The sequence below is a fragment of the Ornithorhynchus anatinus genome, chromosome X5 (assembly GCF_004115215.2).
Source record: "Ornithorhynchus anatinus isolate Pmale09 chromosome X5, mOrnAna1.pri.v4, whole genome shotgun sequence".
In the NCBI taxonomy this organism is placed as follows: Eukaryota; Metazoa; Chordata; class Mammalia; order Monotremata; family Ornithorhynchidae; genus Ornithorhynchus; species Ornithorhynchus anatinus.
In genome coordinates this window covers 858353-869333 of record NC_041753.1, presented here as the reverse complement: position 1 = coordinate 869333, position 10981 = coordinate 858353, and the positions used below count along the sequence as shown (strand labels likewise).

Here is a 10981-nt window from a genome sequence, read left to right as displayed (position 1 = left end):
TCCATGTGGCTGCTCCTTTTGGAGGATGCGTGGGGGGGGGGGTCCTTGAAGAGGAGGGTGGACAGGGAGCCCCAAAAGGGTCAACCTCCAAGACGGGGGAAGGGGGGTTAAGGAGGCAGTGGGATGAATTGGGGGGGGGGGTCACCCTCTCTCCGCGCCCCCACCGCCCGTTACTCACCGCGACTGTGAAAAGGGAGGCCCGGCCGGGCATCTCGGGGGACGGTTTGGTGGGGGGGTGGGGGACCGGGAGCGGGTCGCGGCAGGCCGGGGGGGCCGGAGGCCGGGACGAGTGCAATATTGGCGGCCTTAGAACAACACTGCGCCCCGTCCCGTCCCTCCCGCCCGCCCGGGGCCGGGGACCAGCCCCCGCCTGCAGCCCCCACTGGGAGGACCGGGATGAGTATGAGAGAGAGAGAGAGAGAGAGAGTGTGTGTGTGTGTGTGTGTGTGTGTGTGTTGGGGGGGGGGGGATGCCCGGTTCCGGGGGTCCTGGGGGTCCCGGGCGCTCCGACGCCGGGACGCGACGGCCGCCTCCCCCTTTAAGTAGGCCGGCCTGCGCGGCGCGGAGCCGTCGCCATGGCGACGCGTCTCCCAGTAACGGGCCTGAATGGCCGTCGCCAGGCAACGCCGGGGGCGGGGGGACCCGCCGGGGGTCGGGCCGCTTTCCCCCCTCAACCCGGCCCCGTGACGTCAGCGGGGCCCGCCCCACCACCCGCGCTTCCCATTGGCTCCCCCGGACGCCGGGGGACACGCCCCCCTCCCCGCCGCGCGGACACCACGCCAGCGCGCGCCTGCGCGCGCGCCCGCCCTTTCTCCTTAAAGGGGCCGCGGTGGGGAATTTTCCCCGCAGCGCCCCCTGCTGGGCGCCCTCTCCCCACCCGCGCTGCCGCACGTGGCCGCCAGGGGGCGTCAGCTCGGGGCGCCGGACTTCCAGGAGCGGAGAAGAATCGTTCATTCATTCAATAGTATTCATTGAGCGCTTCCTATGTGCAGAGCACTGGACTAAGCGTTTGGAATGGACAAATCGGCAACAGATAGAGACAGTCCCTGCCCTCTGACGGGCTTACGGTCTAATCGGGGGAGACAGGCAGACAAGAACAATGGCAATAAATAGAGTCAAGGGGAAAAACATCTCATAAAAACAATGGAAAATCATAATGTTGGGATCTGTTAAGCGCTGATTAGGTGCGAAGCACTGTTCTAAACGCTGAGGGAGATACAGGGTCATCAGGTTGTCCCACGTAGGGCTCACAGTCTGAATCCCCTGTTTACAGGTGAGGGAACTGAGGCCCAGAGAAGTCAAGTGACTTGCCCCGGGTCACACAGCTGGCAAGCGGCGGAGCCGGGATTAGAACCCATGATCTCTGGCTCTTTCCACTGAGCTATGCTGCTTCTCTAAATAATAATGGAGGTATTCGTTAAGCGCTTACTAGATGCAAAGCACCTTTCTAAGCGCTCGGGGGATACAAGATGATCAGGTTGTCCCACGTGGGCTCACAGTCTTCATCCCCCGTTTACAGATGAGGGAACTGAGGCCCAGAGAAGTCAAGTGACTTGCCCCGGGTCACCCAGCTGGCAAGCGGCGGAGCCGGGATTAGAACCCACGACCTCTGACTCCCCAGCCTGGCCTCTCGCCACTAAGCCAGGCTCCGTCCCCAGAGAAGGCGGGAGGAGGGGACTCCGACCCCGACCCTGGCCTCTGACCCCGACCCTGACCTCTGACCCCGCCCCTGACCCCCCACCCCGACCCCGACCCTAAACTTCCTGAGCGGTTTCTCTCCCTTTCCGGGAACAGCCCGAGGGAGCGGCCGGTTTCGGGGCAGAACCGTGGCCGGAAAGGGGGGGGCGTGGGGCGGGTGAGGCCACCCCACCCCAGGCCCAACCGGTCGTCCCCACCCCGGGCGAGGGCAGGAGGATGTTTTGGGGTGGGGCAGGCGCTTAGCACAGCGCCTTCCACCTGGGAGACGCCCCGTCCCGCTCACCATCAACAGTGACAACCGCAGGACTTGTCCGGTGCTTACTCTGTGCCAAGCACTGTTCTAAGCCCTGGGTTGGATGCGAGTTAATCGCTCGTTCTTTCGATCTTTTCTGGGGTAGCAGCTTGGCTCGGCGGCAAGAGGCCGGGCTGGGGAGTCAGAGGCCGCGGGTTCTAATCCCGGCTCCGCCGCTGGTCAGCCGGGTGACCTTGGTCAAGTCATTTCGCCGGGGCTCCGTGACCTCATCTGGAAAATGTGGGTCCCACGTGGGACAACCTGATGATCTTGTATGCCCCTCCCAGCGCTTAGGGCAGTGCTTTGCACATAGTAAGCGCTTAACAAATGCCATCATTATTGAGCGCTTCCTGCGCGCAGAGCACTGGACTGAGCACTGGGAAAGGTCCACTACAACAATAAACCGTGACTTGCCCTGCCCACAACGAGCTCATTCATTCAGTCAGCCAGTCGGATTGATTGAGCGCTTACTGTATGCAGAGCACTGTACTAAGCGCTTGGAAAGTACCATTCAGCAACCAAGAGAGACCATTCATTCGATCGTAATTATTGAGCGCTTTCTGTGTGCAGAGCACTGTACTAAGCGCTTGGAGAGGACAATTTGGGCAACAGAGACAATCCCTGCCCACACTGAGCTCACAGTCTAGAGGGGGAAGACAGCAGTTTACTTATTCTAATGTGTATCTATATCTATATCTATCTATCTATCTATCTATCTATCTATCTATCTATCTATCTATCTATCTATCTATCTATCTATCTATAATCCCACTTACTTATATGAATGCCTGTTTCCTTTTTTTGACGTCTGTCTCCCCCCCCCGCCCAGACTGTGAGCCCGCCGTGGGCAGGAATCGTCTCTCCTTATTGCCCAATTGTACTTTCCAAGCGCTTAGTACAGTGCTCGGCACACGTTAAGCGCTCAGTGAATACGATCGAATGAATAAATGAACATCCGTGCAAATAAATGAAATGACAGATTCGGACATAAGTGCCCGGCACGTAGTAAACGCTTAAGAAATACCATAATTATTATTATTTACTGAGCGCTTACTTTGTGCAGAACATTGTAATAAGCCCTTGAGAGAGCACAATAAAACAGAGGTGGTATATACATTAGAGAAGCAGCGTGGCTCCGTGGAAAGAGCCCGGGCTTGGGAGTCAGAGGTCATGGGTTCGAATCCCGGCTCCGCCACTTGTCAGCTGGGTGACCTTAGGCAAGTCGCTTCACTTCTCTGGGCCTCAGTGACCTCATCTGCAAAATGGGGATGAAGACTGTGAGCCCCATGTGTGACAAACCGATCACCTTCTGTCCCCCCAGCGCTTAGAACAGTGCTTTGCACATAGTAAGCGCTTAACAAATACCAACATTATTATGATTATTATTATTCTCTGCCCAAAGTGATCTTACATTCTAGAGGGGAAGACAGAAATCAATATAAATGAATAAAATATAAACTTATATAAACAAGCCAAAATAAAAGAAGCAGCGTGGCTTAGTGGAAAGAGCCCAGGCTTGGGAGTCAGAGGTCGTGGGTTCTAATCCTAGCTCTACCACTTGTCAGCCGGGTGATGTTGGGCGAGTCACTTCACTTCTCTGGGCCTCGGTGACCTCATCTGTCAAATGGGGATTAAAACTGTGATCCCCACGTGGGACAACCGGATTACTAGCTCTCTTCCCCTCTTCAAAACCTTCCTGAGAGGTCATCTCCTCCAGGAGGCCTTCCCAGCCTGATAATAATGTTGGCATTTGTTAAGCGCTTACTCTGTGCCGAGCACTGTTCTAAGCGCTGGGGTAATCAGGTTTCCCTCGTGAGGCTCACTGTCTTCATCCCCATTTTCCAGACGAGGTCACTGAGGCCCAGAGAAGTGAAGTGACTTGCCCACAGTCACCCAGCTGACAGGTGGCAGAGCCGGGATTCGAACCCGTGACCTCCGACTCCCAGGCCCGGGCTCTTTCCACTGAGCCACGCCTGATCCCTCCCCATTCCCCCTTCTCCCACCCTCTGCTCTTCCCCCTTCCCCTTCCCTCAGCACTGTGCATGTTTCTATATACCATTTATTACTCTATTTATTTTGTTAATGATGTGTCTAGATCTATGATTCTATTTATCTTGATGACAGCGACACCTCGCTACTTGGTTTCGCCGTCCGTCTCCCCCGTTTAGGCCGTAAGCCCGTCGTTGGGCAGGGATGGTCTCTATCTGTCGTCCAATTGTCCGTTCCAAGCGCTCAGTACAGCGCTCTGCACGTAGTGAGCGCTCAAGAGATACTGTTGAATGAATGAATGAATAGTAAGAGCTCAATAAATACGACCGAACTATCTTGTAGCTGCCCCGGCGCTCAGAACAGTGCTCAGCACAAAGCAAGCGCTGAACAAATACCGTCATCACTATCATCATTACTATTGAGAAGCAGCGTGGCTCAGCGGAAAGAGCACGGGCTTTGGAGTCAGGGCTCATGAGTTCGAATCCCCGCTCTGCCACTTGTCGGCTGGGTGACTGTGGGCGAGTCACTTCACTTCTCTGTGCCTCAGTTCCCTCATCTGTAAAATGGGGATTAAGACTGTGAGCCCCACGTGGGACAACCTGATTCCTCTATGTCTACCCCAGCGCTCAGAACAGTGCTTGGCACATAGTAAGCGCTTACCAAATACCAAATACCAACATATATTGCATCTCCCCCAGCGCTTAGAACAGCGCTCGGCACATAGTAAGCGCTTAACATCATTATTACTATTATAGTAAGCGCTTAATCAGTACCAGCATCATCACTGCCCGGGGGGGGGAGGGGGGGCGGGAGGATCGGGTGTCCCAGGGCGGGGATCCCACGGGGGTCTCTGGGGTCGCTGTGGGCAGAGACTGTCTCTCTCTGTGGCCGAATCGCACTTCGCAAGCGCTCAGCACAGTGTTCTGCGCACGGTAAGCGCTCAGTAAATGCGATGGGATGAATGAACGAACGGGGTAATAATAATAATAATGTTGGTATTTGTTAAGCGCTTACTATGTGCAGAGCACTGTGCTAAGCGCTGGGGTAGACAGAGGGGAATCAGGTTGTCCCACGTGGGGCTCACGGTCTTCATCCCCATTTGACAGATGAGGTCACCGAGGCCCAGAGAAGTGAAGTGACTCGCCCACGGTCACCCAGCTGACAAGGGGCAGAGCCGGGATTCGAACTCATGACCTCCGACTCCGAAGCCCGTGCTCTTTCCACCGCGCCACGCTGCTTCTCTGGGGGGGGGGGGAGGGTCGGGTGTCCGAGGGCGGGGATCCCACGGGGGTCTGGGGGGGGGGGTCGCCGTGGGCGGCGATGTGTCTCTTCGTTGCCGAATCGCACTCTGCAGGCGCTTAGCACAGTGCTCGGCGCACGGTAAGCGCTCCATAAATACGATCGAATGAATGAATGGGGGGGCTAAGAGGAGGGAGATCGGGTGTCCGAGGGCGGGGATCCCGCGGGGGTCGGGGGGGGGGGGTCGCCGTGGGCGGCGACCGTCTCTCCTCGTGGTCGAATTGTACTCTGTGGCGCTTAGTCCAGTGCCCTGCGCGCGGTAAGCGCTCAATCAATACGATGGGATGGATGAGTGAATGAATGGATGGATGGATGGGGTGGCCGGGTGGGGGGCATCGGCTGTCCGAGGGTGGGCATCCCGCGGGGGTCGGGGGGGGGGGGGGGTCGCTTTGGGCAGAGACCGTCTCTGTGGCCGAATCGCACTTTGCAGGCGCCGAGTCCGGTGGTGTGCGCGCATTAAGCGTTCAGTAAATAGGATGGGATGGACGAGTGACCGGCTGACCGAATGGGGGGGGGAGGGGGGGCAGCGGGGGGCGAGGGCGGAGCCGGTCCTTCGACGCCTTCCTCTTCCCGCTCCGCTTCCTCCCCGCCTCCCCGGGAATTCGGGTTCCCAGAGAACGGGGGGGGGGGGGGCGGGGAAGGGGGGAAGGGGGCGGGTCAGGGCCCAGAGGGGAGGGGGGAGGGGAGGAGGAGGAAGAGGGAAGGGGGCAGGTGGGTGGGGGGCGGGGCCGGCCGGGTCCACCTGCTCCGGCTGGCGCAAGGAGGAAGGAGGGAGGAAGGGCCCGGTATAAAGCGGTCGGTGGCCGAGCCCTGCCCAGCCCCGGATTCCGGCCCGGCGCCCTCTCGCTGCCCCCCGGCCCCCATCTCGCCCTTTCTCTCTCTCTCTCTCTCTCTCCCCTCTGTCTTTTTCTCTCCCCCCCCACCGCCCTCCGGCGGGCCTCGCCCCCCGCCCCCGGCCATGCCCTCCCAAAGGCCGCCGCCGCCCCTGCCGCTGGCCGCCCTGCTGGTGCTGCTGTCCGCAGGTCAGGGGGCGCCGACGGGTGGGGGGCGTCGGGAGGGAGCGGGCCGGGCCCCGTGGGCGCCCCCGGGTCCTCGTCTCGGGGGGCAGGGGCGGCCGGTGACGGGAGGGAGGGAGGGAGGGAGGGAGGGGGTCGCCCTCCCTCCTTCGCCACCTCCACCCGGGGGGAGGAGGGGAGGGCCGTGCTGCCCACCTGCGGGCCCCCCAGGATGCATTGAGGACGGGGGCTCCGTTTTCCAACTTTAGGGGGTCTTCGCATCGGTCAGACGACGCCTCTCGCCCCCCTGGGGAAGGCCCGCCTCCTCCCAGAGGCCTTCCCCGATGCGGCCCCCCTCTCCTCCCACTCCCTTCTGCGTCGCCCCGGCTGGCTCCCTTCGTTGCCCCCCCGCCCCCGGCCCTCCTTTATTTATTCCCGTTCCCGTCCGTCCTCCCCTCTAGACTGGAAGTCCGTCCGGGGCGGCGGATGGGCCCGTCTCTGGTCGTGGCGTCCTCTCCCAAGCGCTCGGGCCGGCGCTCGGCCCACCGATCGACCGGGGGGCAGCCCTGGAAGGAACGGGGAGGGGAGGAGGGCCCCGGGGAGCGTCGTGTCTCCCCCTCCCGGGTCGCCGCCACAACCCCCAGCCCGTCGTCGCCGTGGCTTCCCGACCCTGTGGAATTCATTTCCCTGTTGTACTTGGGCTCCCGGCTGGGCTGCCCCGGTCGGTTTGGGAGGGGCCGGGGTTTGGGGGCTCGGGCGGCCACGGGCCCGACCTCGCCGACCCCTCCCGTCCCCGGACAGGCGCCAGTTCGGAGGCCACGGCGACCCCCGGTTCGAGCACAGATGCGACGCCCGTGGCTTCCTCCGTCTCGGCCCCGGCCTCCGGCACCCCTTCGACCTCGACCGTGGCCCCCGGAGGCTCCCCGGCTACAACCGCGAACTCCGAACGCCCCCCGGACGTCACCGACGCGCCCACGGATCCCTCGGCTACCGCCCCCGCCCCCCAAACCTCTCCGGCTACACCCGGGAGCCCGGGGGCCCCTCCGTCTACCCCCGGTGACCCCGAGGTCCCCTCGGCTACGACCGCGACCCCCGGGTCCCCCTCGGCTACGACTGCCGACCCCCGGACTTCCTCGGTTCCGACCGCGGACCTCGGTCGTCCCACCGCGGCTACCACGGCCGACCCGAGCGGTCCCGCCACGGCCGACCCGGGCGGTCCCGCCTCGGCCGCCACGGCCGACCACGGCGGTCCCGCCTCGGCCGTCACGGCCGACCCGGGCGGTCCCGCCTCGGCCGTCACGGCCGACCCGAGCGGTCCCGCTTCGGCCGCCACGGCCGACCCGAGCGGTCCCGCCTCGGCCGTCACGGCCGACCACGGCGGTCCCACCTCGGCCGCCACCGTCGACCACGGCGGTCCCACCTCGGCCGCCACGGCCGACCCGAGCGGTCCCGCCACGGCCGACCCGAGCGGTCCCACCTCGGCCGCCACGGCCGACCCGAGCGGTCCCACCTCGGCCATCACGGCCGACCCGAGCGGTCCCGCCACGGCCGACCCGAGCGGTCCCACCTCGGCCGCCACGGCCGACCCGAGCGGTCCCACCTCGGGCGTCACGGCCGACCACGGCGGTCCCACCTCGGCCGCCACGGCCGACCCGAGCGGTCCCACCTCGGCCGCCACGGCCGACCCCGGCGGTCCCACCTCGGGCGTCACGGCCGACCACGGCGGTCCCACCTCGGCCGCCACGGCCGACCCGAGCGGTCCCACCTCGGCCGCCACGGCCGACCCGAGCGGTCCCACCTCGGGCGTCACGGCCGACCCGAGCGGTCCCACCTCGGCCGCCACGGCCGACCACGGCGGTCCCACCTCGGGCGTCACGGCCGACCCCGGCGGTCCCACCTCGGCCGCCACGGCCGACCACGGCGGTCCCACCTCGGCCGCCACGGCCGACCAGAGCGGTCCCACCTCGGCCGCCACGGCCGACCAGAGCGGTCCCACCTGGGCCGCCACGGCCGACCAGAGCGGTCCCACCTGGGCCGCCACGGCCGACTACGGCGGTCCCACCTCGGCCGCCACGGCCAACGACAGCCATCCCATCACCCCCACTTCCAGCTTCCCATTAGGTCCCATCCCACTCTCCATTTTCTTTCTCTCCTTCCACATCACCAACTTGGCCTTCAACAATTCGCTGCGGGACCCCCGCTCTTCCTACTTCCAGGAGCTGGAGAAGAAAATTTCTAGTATGGTGAGTCGCGTCCCCCAGTCCCCCAGGCTTCTCCCTCCAATTCCCCGGGCGAAATTTAAGGCCCTCCCCAACCCCTTCCCTCCCTCTCACTTGCCCTCCGTATCTGTTGCTCCAGTTCTCGGCAGTCTTCGAAGACATGGGCTATAGGACGTACACATACATCCGATTCAGGTACGTGGGGCGGGGCGGTTCCGAGACCTCGGGCGGGGGGTAGACACTGGACCCGTGGGGACGAAGTGAGGGAGCGGGGGGCCCGGGACCTCGGGGAGAGGGACCCGGGTTCTAATCCCGGCTCCGCCCCCGTCTGCTGTGTGATCTTGCCCAAGTCACTTCACTCTCTGGGCCTCAGTTTCCTCATCTGTAAAATGGGAGTGAAGACCGGGAGCCCCAGTTGGGATACGGACTAGATCCAAACCGATTACTCCGTACCTACCCCAGTGCTTACTAGAGAGCCTGGCACATAGTAAGGGCCGAACAGATACCATTAAAGAAAAGCCGGGCCCACGGATAGGGGCGGGGAGGGTGGGCGGGTGGATGCCGGGGGGAGGGGAGGACCGGGCCCGGGTGCCAATCTGCCTGCGCCCAGTCCGGGCTCGGTGGCGGTGGACACGTACCTGGTCTTCGGCCTGGGCCGGGCCACGGCCGAAGAGGTCCGGAGGATCTTTTCCGAGAACAACAACGGGACGGTCCTCGGCTTGGAGATCTCGCGGGTCAACGGTGAGCGACGGGCCGCGGCCCCGGCCCGCCCCCCTCCCGCCCCTTCCCCCTGGAGGCTTCGTTCTCCGGGGCCACGTGGTCGGGGAAGGGGGGAAGGAGAGGGAAGTGGGCTGACGCCCCTCCACCGTTCGCCTCCCAGCACAGGCCTGGAACATCCACGGCCCGGGGCCCGCGGGCGCTTCCGTGCCCGGGTGGGGCATCGCCCTGCTGGTCTTGATCAGCTTCCTGGTCCTCCTCGCCCTCCTCCACCTTGTGTGGCTGGTGAGTGGCAGCTCCCCTTCCCCCTACCCCCTTTCCTCGTACCTATGACCCTCCCGCCCCCACCCCCTCTCCCCCGTGTCCCTCCCCGCTGCGTCCACGAGCCCCTCCCGGCCCCCCACGGCGACCCCGGGCCCCCCGCCCCGCCGCCGCGCCCCGGCCCCCCTCACGCCGGCCCCGCAGGTGACGGCCTGGTTCCGCCGGCGCCGCGGTGGGCATTTTGACCTCTTCTCCTCCCGGGACACTTACCACCCGATGAGCGAGTACCCGGCCTATCACACCCACGGGAGCTACCTGGCCCCGGGCACCGTGCCCCGGCCTCACGGGGAGGTGAGTGGAGGGCGCCAGGCCCGGCCCTCGGCGAGGCCGCGTGTGGGGAGCGGGGCCGGGCCCCGGGGCGGCCAAGGGGAGGGCCTGCGTGCCAGGCCCAGCGGGGGCCCGTGGGACCCGGAGGGCTCGGACGGCTCGGTGGGGGCGGGGGCGGGCGGAGGAGCTCGCTAGGCCCCTTCCCCCTCCACTCCCGCAGGCCCCTTGGGCCCATTGCCACCCCCCGCCGGTCAATATTGATTCAGCTCCCTCCTCCCGCTTAGGGAAGGGAACCCTCCGTCCCCCTTCCCCGGCCCGGCCCGGACCGTCCCTCCGCCCTCCGTCGGGGGAGAGGTCAGAGGGGAGGAGGGCCAGGAGGAAGGGGGGAAAGGCCACGCCGGTGCGAGGGCAGGACTGGGCCGGGCGGGGCGCGTGGGGCGAGGGAGGGAACCCGGGCGTCCTGCCCCTCACCCCTCCCCGCCCCCCCAGGTCTCTTCGGGCAACGGCGGCGGCCTCTCCTTCACCAACCCGGCAGTCAACTCGGACGGCCTGTAGCGCGCCCCAGGGCGCGCCCACCCCCCTCTCCCCGAGGCCGTGCCCACACTGCAGCGGGGCCGGTGCCCGCGGCCGCCCGAGGAGCCCGTGCTGGCGCATGAAGGACCGCGGGCCGGGGACGGGCTGGACCCTCCCGTAATAAAAACCGCACCCCCCGCCCACCCGCCCACCCCAACCTTGCCTGGTCTCGGCCTCTCCGCACGCGACGCCCCTGGGCTCCGGCGGCAGGAAACCGCCCTCCGTGCCCCCCGGGGCCGCGTGCCCTGACCTCCCCCCCTCCCCCGGCGCAGCCCCCCGTGGACCCCAGGGCTGCCCACCCCCCGACGGCGGGACCCGCACCCATCCAAGGGCCCGCGGTGGCCACGGAGGGGGCGGGAGGTCTGAGAAGGTAAACTGCGCCCCGTGGGCCGCCCCCTGGCACAGGGCCCACGCTCTCTTCTATTCTTAGCCACGCAAGTGGCCGAGAGAGCCGGGCACTAGGGGAGGAAAAATCAACTCTGCCCTGATAAGAGGGCGGAAGGGCCGGGAAGGCGTTGGCCCCGGGCCCGTTCGGTCGGGCAGGGCCCGCCGGGACGCCGAGTCGGCCCTTCCAGGAACGGGGAAGAGGTTCCAGGTGACCGCCGCCCCGG

General features: G+C 65.1%; 1 protein-coding gene across 1 annotated transcript; it reads left to right on the top strand.

The window, feature by feature from the left end:
- Positions 1-7532: 7532 nt before the first annotated feature.
- On the top strand, positions 7533-10446 carry MUC1 (mucin 1, cell surface associated; the record flags this gene model as incomplete). Its single annotated transcript, XM_029055465.2, has 6 exons — positions 7533-8516; positions 8632-8687; positions 9103-9233; positions 9373-9494; positions 9675-9821; positions 10287-10446. Coding segments are annotated over 6 exons (1506 nt in total), but the record flags the coding sequence as incomplete, so codon positions are not given.
- Between the last annotated feature and the right edge of the window lie 535 nt (positions 10447-10981).